Consider the following 23,857-nt stretch of genomic DNA (forward strand, 5'->3'; position numbering starts at 1 on the left):
GACTGGCACCTGTGCAGGCACAGGGTGGGTCACACTGCTCGTGGGGACGTCACCGAGCTCTGCAGATGCATGCGGAGTGGGGTCCGGAAGGGGCGAGGAGTGGAGGAGGCAGAGATGGGAAAAGTGACTTTTCTTTTTTTAAATCTTTATTGTTGAATGTAGAATGTATTACAGATGTTCCACATTTTTCCCCCATTGACCCCCTCCTCCCCACTCCCGCCCCCCTCTCGCCTTTTCCCACACTATTGTCTGTGTCCATTGGTTATGCATATAAGTTCTTTGGTTTATTTCTTCCCACCCCACCCCCAACCCCTTTCCCTTTGAGGTTTGTCAGTCTGGCAATGAATTTGTACTTGTTAATCCCTTCACCTTTTTCACCCATTCCCCCAACCCCCTCCCATCTGGCAACCAACAAAATGTTCTCTGTATCATCTATGAGAATGTTTCTGATCTACCTGTTCATTTTGTTTGTAGATTCCATTGTTGATAGATATGTATTCATTGCCATTTTGTTTGTTCATACATTTTATCTTTTTCTTCAAAAAGACCCTTCATCATTTCATATAATAACGGTTTGGTGGTGATGAACTCCTTTAACTTTTTCTTGTCTGGGAAACTCTTTATATGGCCATCAATTCTAAATGACAGCTTTGCAGGATAGAGTAATCTTGGTTGTAGGTTCTTGCTTTTCATCACTCTGAATATTTCTTGCCACTCCCTTCTGGCCTGCAAAGTTTCTTTGGAGAAATCAGCTGACAGCCTTATGGGAACTCCCTTGTAGGTAACTAGCTGCCTTTCTCTTGCTGCTTTTAAGATTCTCTCTTTGTCTTGAACCACTTGCAGTTTGATGATGATGTGTCTTGGTGTGGGCCTCTTGGGGTTTATCTTGTTTGGGACTCTCTGTGCTTCCTGGACTTGTATGTCTGTTTCCTTCACCAAGTTAGGGAAGTTTTCTGCCATTATTGTTTCAAACAGGTTTTCGATTTCTTGTTCTGTCTCTTCTCCTTCTGGCACCCCCAAGATGCAAATGTTGGCACGCTTGAAGTTGTTCCAGAGGCTCCTTACACTATCCTCATTTTTTTTTTATTCTTTTTTCTTTTTGCTGTTCTGATTGGGCATTTTTTGCTTCCTTATATTCCAAATCAATGGTTTGCTTCTTGGATTTACGTATAGTATTGAAGCTGTGTAAATTATTCTTTATTTCAATTAATGTCTCCTTCAGTTCTGACTGGTCCTTTTTTATGCTCTTGAGGCCCTCACTAAGTTCACTGAGGTTCTCACTAAGTTCATTGAGCATCCTTATAAGCAGTATTTTGAACTCAGCATCTGTTAGGTTGCTTATCTCCATTATGCTTAGTTCTTTTCTTGGGGTTTTGTTCTGTTCTTTCATTTGGGACCTGTTTCTTTGTCTCCTCATTTTGGCTGCCTCCCTGTGTTTGTTTCTGTGTATTACTTAATGAGCGGTATGGGGCTAGCTGAGACCAGATGCTGCTCGTTTGAAAGAATTTAGGAAAAACCTGAAGTAGGATCCAAGGCAGGCCAATCCTATGGTAAAGCAACTGGCAACAGCTTGGGTGGGCCTGTAAGTTGGGTGGGCGGGGCCTCAGGGAGTCACCAGGGCGGGGCTACCAGTGTGAGCCAGGTTGCTGGGGTCCCAGATATGGCGGCTGTCTGCCGCCCCAGGGAAGGGCTCACCAAAGGAACAAAGGCCTCTCACAGCACGTCTGTCCCGGAGAAAGCCCCCTCTCCAGCCCTCGCTCCAGTGCCAAACAGCTCAGTCCTTCCCTGTATGTCTCTGGTACTCCTCGAGCTGCCTCCCCTCCGAGCTTAGAGGGAGAGAGTCCGATAAGTCCGTGCACGGGCCCTTTAAGGAGCTGCCAGGGGCTCCAGCCGCCTCAGCCTCCCTGAGCCTCGGTTCTCGCTGGTTTTTCCCGCCAGAAGTGATGGGGATTCTCTTCCTGGCACTGGAACCCTGAGCGAGGCACCTGGTGTGGGACGGGGACCCCCCAGTCCTCAGGAAGGACCTTCCCAGCCGAGGTGTCCTCCTGATTTTTATCTGCCACGCTTGGGTGTGGGACCAGCCCGTCCCCTCCGCCCCTCCTACCAGTCTGGATGTGGCTGCTGCTTTAATCCCGTAGTTGTAGGACTTCATTAAGCTTGATGTCAGGCGGTTTTGAATGATGGTTGTTCTGTAGTTTAGTTGTCACTTTGATGTGGTTGTGGGAGGATGAGATACCGCGTTCACCTACCCGCCATCCTGACCGGAAGTCTCTTTTTTTTTTTTTATCCTCACACGAGGACATTTTTCCCCCCATTTTTTGTTCAGATAGAGTGGGAGGGAGAGAGAGAGAGAGAGAGGGAAACATCGATGTGAAAGGGACACATCGAGTGGCTGCCACCCGCATGACCAACCAGGGCCGGGAACAAACTGCAACCGAGGTACATGCCCTTAGCGGGAACCCGGGTCTCTCTGGACCACAGGCTGACGCTCTCACCGCTGAGCCAAATTGGCCAGGGCTGGAAAGTGACTTTTCTATATAAAAAAGTTACCGTAGAGGATCTTTGGAGAACGGACTGGACGTGAAGAAAGGGGCAAGGACAGCGGCATGGAGGCCCTCGGGAAGGGGAGGTGGGGGCTGGCCTGGGCCGCGCTGTCCCAGAGAACAGCACAGAGGCGGGTCTGCGACAGGGTCTGGTTGTAGGTGTCAGGCACCTGGGACACGGGGTTGGAGCAGGTGGAGGTGGCGCCGGGGAGACTGGGTTGACGTTTAACATGCTGATGGGAGGGCATGTGAGGACAGGCAGAGCGGCCAGGACTTAGTCACGTGTCAGTGCGAAGCTGAGACTTGCTGTAGAGAAAGAGGGTCTGTGATTTCATTTTTTAATGGGAGAAATGTGGACATTTTTGTATGCTAAGGAAAAGATCCCAGAGAAAGGGAGACATTGAAATAAAGCCCCGGCGCTTCCAGTCAAGATGGAGAGTGGATAGCACTGAGCTCACCTCCTCCCAGGACCGCGTCAGAATGACAGCTTCGGAACAGCTGTCACAGAACCCTGAACTCTAACTGAACAGAAGTCCTATAATCAGGGACATCAAGAAGAAGCCATGTGGAGAGGGGTAGCAGGGGTGTGGCCGCTGAGTGGGCTGGTCCCACAACCACATGTGGAGGTTAAAAATTGGGAGGAGTATCTCAGTTGTGAAGGTCCCCCTTGAAGAATGAGGGGTCCCAGCCCCACACCAGGCCCCAACCCATGGTGCTGGTGCCAGGAAGGGAAGTCCCCATAACTCCTGGCTGTGGAAACCAGTGGGGACTGAGGCTGAGGGAGGCTGAGGCTGCTGGAGTCCCAGGAGCTCCTCTTAAAGGGCCCGCGCACAGACTCAGTTGCTCTGAGCCCCCATGCTGGGGAAGCTGCGAAGGTGCCAGGGAATAAGGCGAGCAGCTGACTTGTCCAGCAGGAGCTGCAGTGGCAGCTTCTCCCAGGCGAAGTGCTGGCAGAGGCCATTGTTTCTTTGCTGAGCCCTCCACTAGCGGGCACAGGCGGGCACCAGGTCTTCATCAACCTGGCTAAGGCTGCTAGCCCCGCTCTGGTGATTCCCTGAGACCCTGCACCCACTCAGTTTGCAGGTCCACCGAAGCCACTTCCAGTGGCTTTTCCATATAAGTGACCTGTCTTGGCTCATACTTTGGACTATTCTAAAATCTCTCAAAGGTCCACAAAGCCCAAGCAAGCAGTCTCTAGCCGTGGCATATCTCGTACCTCCTACAAAGCAGTGCCAAGCCCAGCACAAGTGGCAGTCATCTGCAGATCACTTTGTAGCTCATAGTGAGGGTCTCTAGGCAGGGTACAGGCAGTATCTGAACTTAGCCTGCATGTCTTGGGAGGCCCCAGAGACAGCGCACCCACCAGACAGCCTCTGACCACAAAGCACCACCCAACCTTCTCCACAAGCAGCAAACTCATTGGGTGCATTTGGTGGGTACCTGTGCCCCACTGAAGTGAGTTCCGTTCCATGGGGTCAGCTCCTGCAGAGCTGATCAGCCCTCCAGCTGATCTGCCTGGGGCTAAGTTCCTCCCATTAACATGCCAACTACAACAGGAGGATACACACAGCTCACTTAGGGGGTGCATCTGGAGCACCCTGCTCAGGTGACCTGGGAAGCATTGCCGCTGGGCCCCACAGGACATCTAATAAGGTCACTCTGCCAAGACTGGGAGACATAGCAGCTCTACCTAACACATAGAACACAGGGAAGCAGCCACTCCCTTCTGGTCTGCAGTTTCTGTCAAGAAATCAACTGACAGCCTTATGGGAGCTCCCTTGTAGGTAAGTAATTGCCTTTCTCTCACTGTTTTTAAGATTCTTTCTTTGTCTTTAACCTTTGGCATTTTAATTATGGTGTGTCTTGGTGTGAGCCTCTCTGGGTTCATCTTGTTTAGGACTCTCTGCACTTCTTAGATTTGTATTTCTGTTTCCTTGGCCAAATTAGGTAAGTTTTCTCTCATTTTTTCAAATGGGTTTGCAATTCTTTGCTGTCTCTCTTCTCCTTCTAGCACCCCCATGATGCAAATGTTGGTCCTCTTGGTGTTGTGCCAGAGGCTACTTAAACTATCCATTTTTTGGTTTTACTTTGAGTTGCTCTGACTGGATATTTTCTGCTACCTTATGTTTTAAATTGTTGATTCAATCCTCTGCTTCATCTAATCTATCGTTGATTCCTTCTAGTGTATTATTCATTTCAATTATTGTATTCTTCAGTTCTGACTGGATCTTTTTTATGTTTTTATAATTGTTTTTATGTTTCCTGTCTCCTTCTTGAAGTTCTAAGTTCATCTACTATTTCCTTAAGTTCACTGAGCAACCTTAAAACCAGTGTTTTGAACTCTGCATCTAGTAGATTGCTTGTCTCCATTTTGTTTAGTTCTTTTACTAGAGTTTTGTTGTGTTATTTCACTTGGGACATGTTTTAAGAGATTAGCTTCCCTTCCTTCATAACTTATAAATAATTTATAATTTGAATAGTGCATAATCGGATCTTGCCTGCCATCTAGGGGCCAGTGTCTTTTAAACGTAAGGTTTACAGCACAGTGTGCGTGGATAGATGCCTTGGGTCCTGTTTGATCAGTCATTTGTGTGCCCTCTCTGTGCCAGTCTCTGGAGGGCACTGAGAACACAGTATTATTCAGACCTTGCCCTTGATCTCAAGGTGGTTTGTTAAAGCCATAACTCCTGAATTTCTTCTTTGAATACAGCAGCCTTGATAAAGTTCATTAGGAATATATCTGCTGACTTCATTTTTTAAATGTCAATTATAATTATATTCATTACAACACTATAAAAGTCATTTATATAACACACACAAGCTAGAATCGCCTACCAAACATAAATGAATGTGGTGTTTAAATTGAAGCACAGCCTAAGTAGTGCACCTTTGGGGACAGTGGTGCAGCCCGGCCCTCAGGTGTGTGTCTGGGCACCTAAGTCCAGGGCTCGGGAGAGACTCTGTTCCTCAATCCAAGTGTTTTCACCGCACCCCTCTGTGCCCAGTTGTTTGATACTACGGGTGTGCAAAGAAATTTGTTACAGATCGCCTGGGTCTTTTTTATAATTTCAGTGGTTCTAGAGTTTCATTTAGTATCTTTTTATCAAGATCCAGAATGCTGACTGTTGCTTCCTAAACCATGGATGTCACCTCCCCTAAACAAATGTAAGAAATACAGAACGGAATCCCCGACACACGCAGACATTTGGAGGGAGTCTTAGTGGTGTCTGTGAAGACAAGCCCATTTCAAGCCCGATCGAGTCCCGGCAGCGAGTGTGAAAAGCCAGAGCTGCGGCTCCAGGTGGGGAGCAAACTGGGACGAAGACAGCCCGCCTTGCGGCCTCTGACGCCCACATTTTCCATTAGCCCCCCTTCTCATTGCCCTCGCTAGTGGACAGCGCTGCGGTAGATCTTAGTATAGATCTTAATACCAAGAGAAACTTGCAGTGGGTTTTTAAGGCAATTGTTATACTTTGTACCATATTTGCCTTCCGACATGTTAGATTTGAGCCAGTATTAAAAGTTGTTTGTATTCCCTGAGCCCGCTCTGCATGTCAGTGGGGTCGGTGCCTTGGAAACAGAAAACGGGAAAATAAACCTGTGAGGATTTTAGTAGTTTAGAATCCTGAAAACCTGAATGTCCATACTTAGAAAATTGGGTGTTTTATCTATTAGTTCATACTAAAATATAATGTATGATTTTATTTGCAAATGTGGACATAATTAAAATAAAGGTAACTACCCAAAAGCTATTTTCTATTCTGAAAAGTAATCTCCAAGTGTTAGCGCAGTGTCAAGGTCCATTGATCTTTCATTACTTTAGGGAAGGTCACAACCATCACTTCGGGAAACAACGGGTCAGTGTGCTGTTTCTCAAGGAAATATTAACTCTAAAATGTTGCTTTTCCTTTTTTTTTTTTTTTTTTAGTATTGCAGCATTTACGGCTATTTTCTATGTAGCAACAACTGCCTTTAAGTATCATAATATCTCATTTTTCCCCCCTCAAAAAGTAGTTTACTGCCCTATCTTTCATAAATCATTTGGTCACTAATAGACATGAGCACTTTCTGTCCTTTGCCGTAAGATGTTTCTGCCTGTCATTCAGGCCCCTGTCTGTCCCCCAAAGCAAACATCTACTCTTCCGAGAGCTGTCACGCTGTGCTCCACATAGTATTACAACTGCTTTAGTTTCAGCCTGTGTCAATGCATGCACTTCTCAGTACGCTGCTCGGACGCATCGCGTGCTGAGGTGTGTGTGCAAACGTGAGCACGCGTGAGGTGACGTTCTGAGTTGAGGCTCTCAGTGCTGCAGGATGAGCGGCTTGGAGCAGACGGGTGGTCAGGTGTGTGCACGTGTGTCGTGGGGAAAGAGGGGAACCAAAGTGTTACTTATTCAGAAACGTAACCCAGCTGTTGAAAGGTTTATTAGAGATACAGTTTCGCTGTGTACCCTATAATCTCTACAAATATAATCAAAAAGCAGTAATTGATCATTTCATTAAATTAGCTTTTCCTATGTGGTAGGATCTTTTACTTCATTTTCTTTACTTCAATCTAATCTTAAATTGTTAAGGATGGTCTAGCTGTGTGTTTATTGGGGACCTTTAGAACGTACCTGGATTTTTTTTTTTTTTGCTCATGTGCAGTCAGTGGTTCAGCTGTTACTAAACTTTATATTTTCTTTTTAGAGCAGAACTTCTTTTTTACCCCCAATTTTTATATATTTTTGTTACAGATGTTTCTCTTTTTTCCCCTCATTGACACCCTCTCCCCATTCCCCTCACCCCCCAGCATTGTTGTCTGTGTCCATTGGTTACTCATACATTCATATAAGTTCTGTGGTTTATCTCATCTCCCCCCCCCGCCCCCCCGAGATTTGTCAGTCTGAACCGTACTCCTCTCTTTGTTTCTGGGTCTGTTTTGTTCATCATCTTATTTTGTTCATTATATTCCACAAATGAGTGAGATCATGTGGTGTTTGTCTTTCTCTGACTGGCTTATTTCACTTAGCGTAATACTCTCCAGGTCCCTCCATGTTGTCTCAAAGGATAAGAGATCTGTCTTTCTTACAGCTGCATAGTGTTCCATTCTGTGTATGTACCACAGCTTTTTATCCATTCATCTATTGATGGACACTTGGGCTGTTTCCAGATCTTAGCAATTGTAAATAGCGCTGCCATGAACATAGGGGTACATATATTCTTTCTGATTGGTGTTTTAGGTTTCTTAGCATATATTCCTAGAAGTGGGACCACTGGATCAAATGGCAGTTCTATTTTTTATTTTTTGAGGAAACACCATACTGTTTTTCATAGTGGCTGCACCAGTCTGCGTTCCCACCAGCAGTGTTCTAGAGTCCCCTTTTCTCCACATCCTCGCCAACACTTGTTTGATGATTTGTTGATGGTAACCATTCTGGCAAGTGTGAGGTGATACCTCATAGTTGTTTCAACTTGCATCTCTCTGATGTTTAGTGATGCTGAGCATTTCTTCATATCTCTCTTGGCCATTTGTATGTCCTGTTTGGAGAGGTGTCTCTTTAGGTCTTCTGCCTATTTTTTAATTGGGTTCTTTGTTTTCCTTTTGTTGAATTGTATGAGCACTCCATATATTTTGGAAATTAACAGCTTATTATAATTGCAAATTGGTAATTATGCTCTCCCATAATAGTGGGTTCCCTTTCTATTTTGATGGTTGTTTCTTTTGCTATGCAGAAGCTTTTAAGTTTGATATAGTCCCGTGTATTAATTTTTTTCTTTGTTTCTTTTGCCTTAGGCATTGTATCAGTGAAAATTCTGCTGCGTATGATGTCTGAAATTTTGTTGTCTACATTTACTTCTAGGATTTTTATGGGTTCATGGGTCACATTTAAGTCTTTCATCCATTTTGAGTTTATTCTTGTGTATGGTATAAGTTGGTGGTCTAGTTTCATTTTTTTGCAAGTAGCTGCCCAGTTTTCCCAACATCATTTATTAAAGAGGCTGTCCTTACTCCACTGTATGCTCTTGCCACCTTTGTCAAATATTAATTGAGTGTAATGTCCTGGGTCAATTTCCAGGTTTTCTGTTCTGTTCCATTGATCTATATGCCTGTTCTTGTGCCAGTAACAGGCTGTTTTGATGACGATGGCTTTGTAGTATAAACTGATATCCGGTATTGTGATCCTTTCTACTTTGCTCTTTTTAAGGATTGCTGTGGCTTTTTGGTTCCATATAAACTTCTGGAGTATTTGTTTTAGTTCTATGAAATATGTCGTTGGTAATTTAATGGGGATTGCATCAAATCTATAGATTGCTTTGGGTAGTATGGACATTTTAATGTTGTTAATTCTTCCAATCCATGAACAAGGTATATGCTTCCATTATTTCATATCTTCCTCTGTTTCTTTTTTCAATGTCCTGTAGTTTTCTGCAAATAGGTCATTTACTTCTTTGGTTAAGTTTATTCCTTGGTATCTCAGGTTTTTTGCCGCGATGGTAAATGGGATTGTTTTTTCAGTTTCTCTTTCTATGAGTTCTTCATTGGTGTATAAGAATGCTATTAAAAATTATAAGATTTTTCCCAACTCTTAGAAGGTGAACAGGTGAGGACTAGCATTTAACCTATTGACTCTGCCAGCTCCAGAGGCAAAGAGCACAGCCTTTAGCCCGAGGCAGCTCCCAGATTCTGTCATTTGTAAGCTGTGACTGATTAATCACTTCAGTTTCCTTCGCTGTATCTAACCCAGACCCAGCTGAGCTGACTGCATGCTTTGAGATGTCAGTGCAGTGGACTCTGCACCCATGTCCTGTGACTTCCTGGGGGCTTCCATTCTCACGATCACCCTGGCTTCAAGTTCCATAATCTGAGGCTTCTCACTCCTGGCTCTCAGTCTACGTGCGCCCATTTTCAGTCCACATGTGTCCACTCTCAATCCACATGTGTCCACTCTCAGTCCACATGTGTCCACTCTCAGTCCATGTGCATCCACAATCAATCCATGTGTATCTGCTCTCAATTGATTGTGTCCACTCTCAATCCATTTACTACAAATATTTTTTCCCTTTGTCCCACACTGAGTCTGATGTTAGATTTGATGCTTTTACTTTCTTAAACACAGTGTTTGCGTGTGTAGCACTTCACAGTGAAGATGTGGGAAGTGGGAGTTTGTGGATGGTGACCCTTCTCTGCTGTTTATAGCTTTTTCTCTCCCCCTCCCTCGAAGCCTGCTTGCTTCTCCCCTCTCCTCTCTCACCCGTCGGTGTCTGTCCGTTTCTCATATGACTGGTGACAGTCTTTTGTGCTGTCTCCTTTCCCTCCATGCCTCACGCTTATCTCCGCCTCCTCCACCAAACCACCAACCCACTGGTGGTTTTTCCTACAGAAAGGCAGTTCCCTCCTGGAAAGCCGCCTCCCCCCATTCCCAGGGTTGCCGAGGCTTCACTGCAGCCCCTCCCGTGGAAGCCCTGTGCCCTTTGCTACGAAGCTGGCTCCTGCCGATGGGCTGGCCGGCCAGGTGAACACACTTTGTAAAATGTGAAGCAAGGTGAGAATAGAGCATCACAAGCATAGCACTGCAGGTGTAGTTACTCCAGTCAGGTGGTACCTGCCCTCCCGTCTCGGTGCTCATGCGACCATCACCGGACTCTCCTTCAATCCCCAGCGGCCCGAGCCGAAGTGTGCAGCAGCACCGGGGAGAGGTTCCGCATCTTCCGGGCTGAGAAGACCTACGCCGTGAAGGCAGGAAGGTGGTACTTTGAATTCGAGGCTGTCACTGCTGGAGACATGCGAGTTGGCTGGAGCAGGCCAGGCTGCCAACCTGATCAGGAACTTGGCTCCGATGAACATGCCTTTGCTTTTGATGGCTTCAAGGTGAGTGGGTGTTGCCAGCACCCAACGCTGGAGTGGCAGGCTCTCCCCGAACCGGAACCGCTTTGGTAGGCAGTGATGTCAGCATGTTCCAGGGCACACATCTGGGAAATAGCCTCTAGGGAAACTTTCGCCCTTGTGGTTTCAAAATATTTTTCTCCACCCCACAAATACAGTAAAATCACTGTCAAAAAGATGGAGCAGCCATGTCTAGAAACAGTGTTAAAAATGCATATAGTGATTAAAAATGCATGCTCTCTGACACAGCAATTCCATGGAAGAAATGGATCCTCAAGCAATAATTAATGATAGGTAGACACATTTAATTAATAACTATAAGAATACCTGAGGCAGTGTGGTTTATAATCACAAAAGTTTTGATTTTTAACATTTTTAGGTAGTTATTCTATTTCATTATTATTATTTTTAATTCTCACCTGAGAATATATTTCCAGAAGTCACATGCCCTTGACTGGGAATCAAACCTGCAGCCCTTGGTCTGTGGGCTGACGTTCTAACCACTTAGCAACACTGTCCAGGCAAGGGTGCTTATTTTATTATTTCTTTATACATCATATGAATGTTTAAATATTATTTTATCTATATAATTTAAATATTACAAATAAAAATGTGTATATGAACATAACCACAATAGAATAACAATACTCATTTTTGGTTGATAAAATTATAGATATTCTTTTATTTGTATTCTATGATTTTTCTTCAATGGATCTGTATTCCTTTTTATATGAGGTAAATGTTTAATTAAACACATAGAAATTGACATTTGGGTGCTCAGGTGTGATGTATGGAAAGTATTTCTAGGCTAGAAATTAGTATTGTGTTTTCCAGGACAACTGACCCACTTTGTTCTGAAATACATATTTCTTGAATCCTTATCTTATTTAGGTGGGAAAATTTAACACCTTTTGATACCTAATTTAGTTAAATAAATTTTCTAAAAACTACCAAGTATTATACTTGAAAAGAGTCATATTATTGTTTTGCATTGGTGACTATATCCTTTACATATCAGATCATAATTAAAGTGATGTTTAAGGGAAAAGTTAAAAGATTTACCTGGCAAATTAATTAATATAACTAATTTTGTACCTACAGATTTATAGAATATACTATATATTCCAAAGTCACATTTATCAAACTGTTTTAAGTATATGTACATATGAGATTTCATCTGTGTATATCAAACAATATTGGCATCTATATTCAATCTTTAGCTTTTTATTTCAGCAAACATATTAGGATCATTTTTAGGTTTGATTTGAAGCTTATTTTTGTTTTATTATACAGGGTGAGGAAAAGCAGGTTTACAGTTGTTTATATGGAAATAATACAATTATGAAGAAATAATAATATAAGAATAAACTCTGCTTTTTGTACCCACAACTATAAACGACATCTGGCCCACCGTGAACATTGAAATGCCTAAAGATTTCTATTTTGTTAATTATCAGTGCCATTGGTTCCAAGGGACGGAATTTTATTTTAAAATGGATGAAAATCAGAATGTCATTCAATGATGAATTTACATTTTGGGGACTAGAGGAAAACACCAGTGTCCTGGGAAACTCTCATTGTAGGGAGAAAAGTAAATTCTTAATAGAAAGTATGTGTAGTAGATTTTTAAAATGATAGACTCAAAATCATGAAGTAGCATTTGGGCTTTTCTCAGGTCAGAGGTCACAGCGTTGGTGCTCGGGACTCAGCATCCCCACACCGGGTCTCTGTCCCTCGGGGCCTCCTGGTGGATGGCTGTGCTGGCTGGCCCCTCCTCCGCTCAGTTAATGGGGGGAGGGTGCCGTGAGGACTGCCGGCAGTGGTGGGTGGCTCTCCTAGCTTCTCTGTGACAAATGGCTTTTCTGTCCCTAGGCCCAGCGGTGGCACCAGGGCAATGAGCACTATGGGCGCACGTGGCAAGCTGGTGATGTCATGGGCTGTATGGTTGACATGACGGAACACACCATGATGTTCACACTGAACGGGGAAATCCTTCTTGATGACTCAGGGTCAGAGCTGGCTTTCAAGGACTTTGACGTCGGCGATGGTAAGTGTGTTCAGGGTGGAGACACCCAGAGTTCTGATGCTCTGGGACCGTCGTTTCTGAGGGCGAGGGCAGAGGAGCTGCGGCTGGGAGACGCCCTTGGCATGACCTTAGCACAGGTGCTCCCCACACCACCTCGCCAGATTTCAGTGAGGCAGAAATGGCTTTTATGAATGTGAGTAAGAAAAGAAAAGTCAGGCGCCCTGGCCAGTTTGGCTCAGCGGTTAGAGCGTTGGCCTGCGGTCCAGAGAGACCCGGGTTCGGTTCCTGCTAAGGGCATGTACCTCTGTTGCAATTTGTCCCCGGCCCTGGTTGGGTCGTGTGGGTGGCAACCACTCGATGTGTCCCTTTCACGTCGATGTTTCTCTCTCTCTCTCCCTACAACTCTATCTGAACAAAATATGGAAAAATGTCCTCGGGTGAGGATTAACAAAAAAAGAAAAAGAAAATAAAAGTCAGGCAAAAGGGTCATTTTCCACAGATGTCAAATTTTTACTTAAAACTCCCCTTCAGCTGCTTATAGATTCCTTCTATTCATTCATTTCATACAAATGTCGTGGGGACCTCCCGGTTTAGGCCCTCTGCTGCAGGCTGAGAATAAAACATGCCTGTCTTCGTGCAGGTGACGGTGTGCCGGGGAGTCAGCACTTGCGTATGTCTGGTCAGTGGAGAAGTTCTGAACTAAAGAAATGCGGGAAGTTCTGTGGAAGCACAGTGCAGGGGGCAGATGCCTCCGCTGTGGGTCTCGGGTGACCTTGAGCAGGGCTGCGAGAGGCACAATCTCTTCCTGAGGCAGATGCTTCCGGCCAGGTGGCCACTGGCTACATGGGGTCATTTTAATTCCATTAATTTAAATTAAATGAAGTTAAAAATTGAGTTTCTTGGAGGCACTTGCTACATTTCAAGGGCTCAATGCAGAGCGCTGGCTAGTGGTGTCCCCTACTGGACAGCACAGGTGTAGCCACACTGACGCCACCCTTGGACAGTGTTGGACAGTGTTGCTCTAGATCAGTGATTTCCAACAGGTGAGCTGCAAGAATTTTTGAAACAGGTAACACCTGACTCTTTAGTCAGGGGCACTGACTTCTTTTCCCCTAGATTGTCAAATACAAAAATGACAACAGCCAACACAACAGCAGTCGTCCAGTGTGAATGAATATTTTTTTGGCCAGATGGGCAAAATACATTTTTTGGGTGTACCTCAGAATTTTAGTAGTTAGTTTATCTGTTCCATGAGAGGGAAAAGGTTGACAGTCGCTGCTCTAGGGCATAGAAACAAGACACTATTTAATAAAATACTATATAAATATAATTTCAAAATAAGTGAAAGCATTTTTTCAGAATGGCTTTTGGATATATCCTTTTCTTTGAATATGTATAGTCTTGAATTTTAAGATAAACCTCAATCAGCACTTTTAATATTCTATAAATGTATCATTAGTCTTCAAAAGTTAGCCAGCTCATTATTTGCATTGAGTTTATATTCATTCTTTCAGCAAGCTCTGAGCAGGTATGACCATTATTTCTCAAGCACAGATTTGTAAAATTAATCGAGGTTTTCCATTTATAACTTGATTTCTGTTTTGCACGCCTGTGTCTCTGGGTGGTGGCACAGACGGCCTGCCTGCGTCATGGTCCCCTCCTTGGCGTTGCCTGTAGGATCTTTAACGTGGGAGGGGAAGGTGGGAGAGAGACATTTCTGTATGACTTGTCTATACTGGCCAACTTTCAAGGTCCAACACTCTGTTCTTAGGAAAAGCTGCTGTGCTTTGATCTGCTTTATCTCTTTTCAGTTTAGCCCCTACCACACCCGCATCACTGGGCACACGCCCACCAACCCTGTGACTGCCGGTCCCCATGCTGGTGCGCGTCACGCCCACTCTGCGCTGAGCAGGGAGGCTCCTCCGCAGAGTTAAGGTGCTGAAGCGTCTGTCTTCCGTTGGGGGCGGCAGTTCAGCTACCCGTTGTAGCTCCTCTGTTAACAGGTTTAATGTTAGGGGGGTCTGACACAGGCCCGGTAACTAGCTGGTCTTGTGTACTGATTTGAACTTCCTGAGCTATCCTCAGACTTTGTTATTTAAGGGTGTCAGTTAAGGTAACGAATGGAAGATCCAGAAACACAAAGGCGGGAAGGTAGGACCAAAAGCTCCCGTGTGCATGTGCATGAATTCATGGAAATCTGTTGTATTGTGTGGGAACATTAGTGTGCTCGGTGCGCTTCATGCTGATCAACAATTGAACCTCAGTTACTGTGTTTTGCTACTGAGAGTGATATCATTCATCAACCTGTCTTGTTTAATTTATGGCAAGTGTTCAGGCAGTCGAGGTATTTTTCATCCCCTGACATTATATTATTTCTATTGGTATATATTTCAAATCTTATTAATTTAATTTATTTTAATTTTGTTTTTTCCATCACGTTTTGTCCCCTCTATGCCCTCTACCACCTCCACCCAACCCCCTCCACCCCCACAGCCATCACACTGTTGTCCATTATTTACTCATCGTCTCCTCTACAAAGGTAAGTTCCAGAAAGTCAGGGGCTCTGATTCTGCTCAGCGCTGTATTTCCAGAGCCTAGGTCAGAGTTTGGCACATGGCAGGTATTCTTTAGATATTTGCTGAATGGGGGACCTGTTACTGTATGCAGACAGTTTTGAATATAACTTAGAGCCACAGTTGGCAAGCTAAGGCCGGAGGACCAAACCTAGCCTGCCACCTGCTTTTGTAAATCGTTTTTTATTTAAAAAATTTTTTTTTCTTTATTGATTTTCGAGAGAGAGGAAGGGGGAGAGGGGGAGAGAGAGAGAAACATCGATGAGAGAGAACACTGATTGGCCGCCTCCACTGGGCATGGGGCCCACAACCTGGGCATGTGCCCTGACTGGGAATCGAACCAGCGACCTCTTGGTGCAGGGTTGATGCTCAGCCACTGCCGGGTCACTAGAGTTACAGCATGAGGAGTTTCAACAGAGCCCAGATGGTCCATGGGCCTAAAACCTCTGCTGTCTGGTCGCTTATGACCTGGCTGGACTTTTAGATCTCGAAGATCTGGCTTTCTTTTCTGGCCACTTAGAAAAGAAAGTTGAGCCTGTCTGAGTGGTTGTGAGTGTTCACTAGGATGAGCGTCCGGCAACCAGTCCTGGGGCGCACGGCGGAGGCACACCGCCTGTGGTCAGCGCCCTAGTGGCAGGCACGCGGCCTTTGTTGAGAGTGTGATGCGGGCGGCAGGGCCGAGCCTGGCCCTTGGCCACGTGGCGACTGCACAGTGGCAGCTGCTCTCATCTCAGACCCCACTGCCGTCCAGTTGCTGCGCGTGTGCCCATTTTCAAAATCGATTTTAGAAATATTAGTTGCTTTGTTATCATAGCAGTTATTAAAACCACATCAAAAGTCAGAATACAATTTAATTTTTAAGTTCTACATTTAAATTAAAAAGACAGGTATGCTAATTTCTATTTATAGATATGCTTTCATAAATACATTCCTTCAGAGGGATCAAAACAATAAAGCAAAAAAAAAAAACCTATGAGGATATACCTGTTATAAACCAATGAACAATTCCATCTATCCATTTGTATAAAAGTAATAATTCACAAACATTTGCAAAATACAATGGAGTGTAATGAAAATAGTTACAATAGTTACAAATAATGTATATTATATGTATTCCCATGACCCAGAAAGAAATTCAACTTCTAGTGAATTTTTCTCCCAGTTAAAGATTTGAGATGTTAAAATAATTTTCTATTGCCACCTTTTTAACTTAACATTATAGATGTTGTCCTAAGGCATGAAAGCATTTTAAACATAACTTTTGACTTTTAAAGATTTTTTTTTTTTTTTCTTATCCTCACCCGAGGACATTTTTCCATTTTTTGTACAGACAGAGTGGGAGGGAGAGAGAGAGAGAGAGAAACATCAACGTGAAAGGGACACATTGAGTGGCTGCCACCCGCACGACCAACCAGGGCCGGGGACAAACTGCAACCGAAGTACGTGCCCTTAGCGGGAACCGAACCCGGGTCTCTCCCGACCGCAGGCCGACGCTCCAACCGCTGAGCCAAACCGGCCAGGGCTAACTTTTGACTTTTAAATAAATCGTGAGAAATGTCAGCCCTTCCTGAAAGTGCAAGAGGAGTGCACCGGAAGCCTGGACACCCTTACTCTGCGGCATTAGTTTCTTCTCTGTCAGCAGTTTTATCTTGGTGAGCCCTAACCATGATTTCTAATGACTGCATGTATTTAATCTTGCATGCGTGTTATAACTAACTATTCTCTTGTTATGCATATTTAGTGTCTTTTACCTTTTCTGCCACATTTTTTTTTTAATCGTCACCTGAGGACATTTTTCCATTGTTTGTTCAAACAGAGTGGGAGGGAGAGAGAGAGAGAGAAACATCGACGTGAAAGGGACACATCGAGTGGCTGCCTCCCGCACGACCCAACCAGGGCTGGGGACAAACTGCAACCGAGGTACATGCCCTTAGCGGGAACCGAACCTGGGTCTCTCTGGACCGCAGGCTGACGCTCTAACCGCTGAGAAAAACTGGCTAGGGCTTCTACCACATTTTAAACTTAGTTTAGTGAGCATATGTGTGGGGTAAATGTTACAGAAGAAAGGGTTAAAGCTTAGAGAATTTGAGTAACCTGCCAAAGGTCAAATTAGCAAGATTTCTGGGTCTGCAGTCGCCGACTTGGAGAACATGCTGTTTGGATCATTTCATACCCACATCACTTCCACACATTGCTATGTGAGAAACATGTAGGTATATCCCATTTTATTTAATTAATAGTTTGTTTTTACAAATACTTGTTTACATAATAAAATAAATATTAATTGAAGAAAAATTGTTAAATTGAGAGACATAAAAAGAGAAAACAAAAAATTAAAAAATCCCCCTTGCTAATTTATTTATTTATTTGTTTGTTTATTTATTTATTTAATGCTCATCTGAGGATATTTTTCTGTTTATCTTCAGATAGAGTAGGAGGGAGAGAAAGGGAGAGAGAGGAACATTGATGTGAGAGGGACACATTCACTGGCTGCCTCCTGCATGGCCCCGACCAGGGCCGGGGACAAACTACAACTGAGGTACATGCCCTTGGCCTTTGGAATCGAACCCACAACTCATTGGTCTGTGGGTCAACATTCTACCGCTGAGCCAAACCAGCCAGGGCCCCCCTTGCTATTTTAAATGAAAGTGTTCTGAACAGACAGCAAAGTTCAACTATTAATGTAACAAACACCCAGAGATCTACTCTGCAGATTTATAAGGTCCCAGGAGCTTCACACAGAGGGTAGGGACTCCTTCTACAGGTAGAGTGGTTAGAAAGGAAGAAATGTTCACCTGCTGAGAAGATGTTTCTATCTCGGTATCCCTGGTTTATGTCACATAGGTTTTAGATGTGCCAGTTTGTGGAACTGCGGTTCCAGCTGCCCCAGCGCCGCTGGGTTCTCCAGTCCTTTTCTTTGGCTCCTTGGGGACAGTTGACTGCTCAGGAGCTGTCACGCTGCAGACAGCTGTGGTCTCACGTTTTAACCAGAAACTCATCATTCCCGTTCCTCGAGCACGCTGGATGCGTCCTTGCCTCCTGGCAGGTGCACTCTTATGCAGCCACTTACTTGTATTTATAGTGATGAATACAAACTGGGTTGCGAGCATTATGAATTATTGGATGTAGTTTCTGTCGTCTTGTGCTGTTTTTTTCTTGGTAATCCTCACCAGAGGATATTTTTTCCATTGATACTTTAGAGAGAGTGGCAGGAAAGAATGGGAGGAGAGAGAGAAGAGGGAGACAGAGAAAGAGAAACCTTGACGTGAGAGAGACACATCGATTGGTTGCTTCCTGTACCATCCCGACTGGGGCCGGGGATCAAACCTGCAACCCAGGTACATGCCCTTGACTGGGAATAAAGCCCATGATCCTTCAATACAAGGGCCAATGCTCTAACCATTAAGCCACAGCAGCCAGGGCTATTCTGAGGGGTTGTCTTGCTTTTATTGCCAGTAATTTCAACAAGGGAAGAAGTATGAGTCATAGTGGTAGAAAATTATTAGCATGTTCTGAGGAGCCAATGCCTTTTTGGTCTACAGAGCCAGGCTCTCTAATTCTTAGTCTGCCTTCCAATGCTGACCTTGTTTACTGTGCTGAGTACTTGAACTTTGGTAGAAAATATTATAAAAAGAAATGAAAAGTACATAAACACACCCCCACCAAAAACACCACCTCATCCCTTTGCCAAAGACAGTTGATTCAAAAGAACACAAAACAATGAACAGAATTGATACAGTGTCCCTTTTATTCAATAGTAGAAAGATGAACTAAACCTGCCACACCCTGGATTGATTTATGAAATAATTTTGTTTCTCCCCTGTTGCCCATTTGCTATTGCTTTTGTTTCAGTTTATTTCTTTTAACTTACTTTTTGATTTCATGTCTTAATTACTTAGGTTTTGTGTCCTTGGCCCTGCTTAAGCTACAGTGGTTTTGACAGCAAAAGAAGGGAGACAGATGGAGGAGTTTCAGTAGGATTGTATGTGTACATTTTTTCACACTTAGATCTAGTACACCCCAGAAGAAAAGGGCAGAATTATCAGCCCTGGCTGGGTGGCTGAGTTGATTAGAGCGTTGTCCCGATACGCCAGGGTTGTAGGTTTGATTGCCAGTCAGGGCACATACACGAATCAGCCAATGAATGCACAAGTAAGTGGAGCAACAAATCAGTTTTCGTTGTTTCTCTCTGTCTTGCTTTTTCTCCCTCCATCTCTCTGTGAAATCACTAAATTTTTTAAAAGGCAGAATTCTCTTCTAAAATCAAAAGCAGCTCCCAGTGGATGAAAACCTTTAAAATGTTCCTCCAATCCTCTTTGCTTTGAGTTATGTCTAAAGAATTCTATAGCTCAGGCTGTGTTTGGTGTTGGTGCGTTTCAGGTTACCCGGCCAATGGGAGAGCAGTACACTTTGGCTGTGACTTATCTCCGCTGTCCCTGTGAGAGAGCCATGCACTCTGGGGCCAGGGCTGGGGGGCGGGGAGCTCCTTCTCTGATTGTACAAGCTGGGATCCTGGAGGGCTGGGGGGCGGGGAGCTCCTTCACTGATTGTACAAGCTGGGATCCTGGAGGGCTGGGGGGCGGGGAGCTCCTTCACTGATTGTACACGCTGGGATCCTGGAGGGCTGGGGGGCGGGGAGCTCCTTCACTGATTGTACACGCTGGGATCCTGGAGGGCTGGGGGGCGGGGAGCTCCTTCACTGATTGTACACGCTGGGATCCTGGAGGGCTGGGGGGCGGGGAGCTCCTTCACTGATTGTACACACTGGGATCCTGGAGGGCTGTGGGCTGCTTAGCATCTGTCTCATTTTATAGAACTTGACAGTGAAGAAGGAACTTATCTAGGGGTCACAGTTAGTAAATCATGACGCTAAGATCACATACTGTTCAGAGTTCTGACCTTACCTCCAGTACTTATGTCAGTTCTCTCTCTGTCCCACTGTGGTCTGCACCGAGGTGACGACCCTCAGCGATAAGAATCCGAGCGATACTTTGTCATTCCCTACTAACAGGGTCTCATACCAGTGAAAATGAACACCTCGACGCTCCTTTCTTCCAGGATTCATACCGGTGTGCAGCCTGGGGGTGGCTCAGGTGGGAAGGATGAACTTTGGAAAGGACGTGAGCACCTTGAAGTACTTCACCATCTGTGGCTTACAGGAGGGCTACGAACCGTTCGCCGTGAATACGAACAGGGACGTTACCATGTGGCTCAGCAAGCGACTTCCTCAGTTTCTACAAGTTCCATCAAACCACGAACATATTGAGGTTTGCTTTTTCTTTAAATATGAGACCATTGCCCAAAAACAGGATGGAACATGTTTACACCTGGGACAGGACTTGCACAGTTGCTGTCATTTACTTAAAATGGTAATGCCGGTGTGTTACATAGTGGTGAAATCTAAGCATAGGCTTGCTCTTAAATGCTTTATGAATAGCTGATTAGACTGATGCGTAATTATTATTATTTTAATCCTCACCCGAGAATATTCTTCCCTTTATCTTCAGACAGAGTGTGTGTGTAGAGGGGAGAGAGAGAGATAGAGGGGAAGAAGAGAGATAGAGAGAAACATCAATGTGAGAGGGACACATAGATTGGCTGCCTCCCACATAACCCCGACCAGGGGGCCAGGGACTAAACTGCAACCAATGTACATGTCCTTGACCGGAATTGAACCCACGGCTTTTTGGTCTGTGGGCCGACGCTCTAACTGCTGACCCAAACCGGCCAGGGCTGATGAATAGTTATGAATTATCTTTTTATATAGGCAATGGCAGGCTCAGTCTGAATATGCAGTTATAACATAAATTTCCAAAATCATCTTCTGAGTTAGAAGCAAAGCTATGAGTATATCTGCAACTCCGTCTCCCTGTGCCCAACCGTCTCATTTACAAAGTCAGCCACGTGTGGCTGCCTTCGGGGTGTTAAAGACATGGGGCAGGTCATCCGTGGAACCACTGAATTGACAGTGGTGATTAGAATTGGACTCTTGCTTCTTTGTTTGCTAGGTGACCAGGATAGACGGCACCGTAGACAGCTCCCCGTGTTTAAAGGTCACTCAGAAGTCATTTGGTTCCCAGAACAGCAGCACCGATATCATGTTCTACCGGCTGAGCATGCCCATCGAGTGTGCAGAGGTCTTCTCCAAGATGGCAGCCGGGGGTCTTCCCGGTGCCGGCCTCTTTGGGCCCAAGAATGACTTGGAGGATTACGACGCGGATTCTGACTTTGAGGTTCTGATGAAGACAGCTCATGGCCATCTGGTGCCCGATCGAGTCGACAAAGACAAGGAAGCTACAAAACCAGAGTTTAATAACCACAAAGATTATGCACAGGAGAAGCCCTCTCGTCTGAAACAAAGGTTGCTGAACTCTGCAAAGTGATTTCAATATGTGCTTGTATGTGGGGAGGGTTACAGTAGCAGTTAAGGCGTTCGATGTCAGTTTTTTCTTTCGCTTCACCCTTATTCATGCACAAGGATTCTACAGGGACAACAAAGCAACCTGTTGGTCATCTGATTTGTTACCACAGGTATAATCCATCCCAAGCTTTTTTTTAATGCATTTTTATTACACTAAAAAAGCATATTAAAAATTCATCATCTTAACCACTTTTTAGTACACTTAACTGTACAGCGGAGTAAAGTGAGCAGTAGTGTTAAGTATGCTCACACTGTGAAACAGATCTTCAGAGCGTTTTAAAAAAGTTACCTTTATTGTTGAAAGTATTACAGATATCTCTTCCCTCCATTGACCCCTCCACCCTGCCCCCCCCCCCCACCAGGCCTTCACCACACTTTTCATCTTGCAAAACTGAAACCATATACCCGTTAAACAACTCTTTTTTCTACTTCCTGCCAGGCTCTGGTAACCACCATTCTGCTTTTTGTTTCTGTGAATTTGACTACTCTGGTACCTTTTATAAGTGGAAGCGTACAGTATTTGTTTTTTTGTGATGGCTTATCTCCTTCAGCATAATGTCCTCAAGGTTCAGCCATGTTATAGAAGGTGTCAGATTTCTTTCCTTTTTTAAGGCTGAGTAATACTCCGCTGTGCATATAGACCACCTTTTGTTTATCTGTTTGTCCATTCATTCATTGATGGATGTTTGGCTCAATTCCACCTCTTGGCTAAGGTAAATAGTGCTGTCGTTAACAAGGGTATGAAAACACCTTTTCAAGACCTGACTTTCATTTGTTTTGGATATCTACCCAGAAGTGGGATTGCTGGTATTTCTATTTTTAAGTTTTTAAGGAATATACATACAATTTTTTGTATCTGTTGCACTGTTTTATGATCTCACCACCACTGTATGAGGGTTCCGATTCATTCACATCCTGTCAACCCGTTGCTTTCTATGTTCAGAGTAGCTGTCCTAGTGGGGTGAAGTGATCCCTCACTGTGGTTTTGACTTTCTTTTCCCTGATGATTAGTGATAGTTAACATCTTTTCATATTCTTTTTGGCCATTTGTAGATCACCTTTGGAGAAATGTCTTTTCAAATTCTTTGCCCATTTTTGGATCGCCATAGTTGCTTTTTTGTTGTTGAGTTGTAGATGTTCTTTATACGTACTGGATATTAATCCACTATCAGAGATATGGTTTGCAAGTATTTTTTTCCCACGGGTTAGTTTTTAAGATGTCTGTGTTTACGTTCTTGGTTGAAACTTAAAGAGTATTCTCTCTAAATAGGATTTTCATGGACAAGAAGGCAGTTTATTGTAGCATTTTGTCTTGCACTGAGTCTGAAGTTCTGAGCCCTGGCACGCTCTGGGTTAGACAATCGTTTGATACGCGAGTCTGCACTGTGAATTGAAGGATGTTTAGTGACATTCCTGGTTTCCACCTGCTAGATGCTGGTGGCACACACTTGGCCCCTGTCCCCACATTGTGAAAACCAAAACTATCTCCAGACGTTGCCAGACATCCCCTGGGGAGAGAAGTCGCCCTGGTTGAGAATCACTGCACAATGCTGATGATTTGCTTACGTTTGAAGTGGCAGAACTTCTGATGTTGCTTATTCACAGTCCTGTATTGTTTCCAGATTTTTGCTTAGAAAAACGAAGCCAGAGTACAGCACGAGCCATTCGGCGAGGCTCACCGAGGACGTCCTCGCGGACGAGCGGGAGGACTACGACGGCCTGATGCAGACGTCCACGGTAGGCGCCGCGGCCGCGCTCGCCACCCTTCCGGGGCCGCTGGCGGTCGTACTCAGCAAGCTCAGTTTTAAAATCGTATTTTCTTATTGGGGGGGCTAAAAAGTTGAAAAGTACATGTATATGCAGTAAAAGAGCAATTTCAGGAAAAAGGTCCTTAATGGCGCCTGGAATCCTGATTTTACTATCGTGTTTCTCGGCAGTATTTGAATTTGTGACTGAATTTTTCCAAGCACATATCATTTCGCTCATCTTTGTGATATGTCTGAAGAAGATCATTTGTGTTGTTAGAGGTCACGTTCTGCTGTCTGCCATTTGAAATTCTCAAAGTACTTCTCCTAAAATGACAAAGGGAAAAAAACAGGTAGTTGTGTGCCCCGAGTCTCCCCATGTTTGAGCTTGATTTTCACATATTAGATCTGAGCTATTTCAAAGTGATTTTAAGGTGTGAAAATATTACATATTAGCACTAGGAAAGTGAGGCATAGTCACAGGTAGGCAATAGGTGTGAAACACGAGCAGAGGTTAGCATACTGTGTAAACTGGCTCAAAGATTTTATTGCATAAACATACTCTGTGTATAAATTCACATGGTATGCATGTTATGTGTGCATTCACAACATACAGCTACACACTCGTGGGAATATAAGAGCCTCATGCCATTTAGTGTGTTTGCTCAGATAGAGTCTTTTC

General features: G+C 44.4%; 1 protein-coding gene across 1 annotated transcript in view; it reads left to right on the forward strand.

Moving 5' to 3' along the window:
• Window positions 1–23,857, forward strand: part of RYR2 (ryanodine receptor 2) — a 450,374-nt gene that overhangs the window by 209,148 nt on the left and 217,369 nt on the right. Inside the window, exons 29-33 of the mRNA XM_036277752.1 lie at window positions 10,187–10,395; window positions 12,283–12,457; window positions 20,068–20,276; window positions 21,018–21,370; window positions 23,053–23,167. Coding sequence (XP_036133645.1) covers window positions 10,187–10,395; window positions 12,283–12,457; window positions 20,068–20,276; window positions 21,018–21,370; window positions 23,053–23,167 — 1,061 coding nt within the window. The remainder of the gene's footprint in view (window positions 1–10,186; window positions 10,396–12,282; window positions 12,458–20,067; window positions 20,277–21,017; window positions 21,371–23,052; window positions 23,168–23,857) is intronic.

Source organism: Molossus molossus, unplaced genomic scaffold (genome assembly GCF_014108415.1).
Source record: "Molossus molossus isolate mMolMol1 unplaced genomic scaffold, mMolMol1.p scaffold_m16_p_23, whole genome shotgun sequence".
Lineage (NCBI taxonomy): Eukaryota > Metazoa > Chordata > Mammalia > Chiroptera > Molossidae > Molossus > Molossus molossus.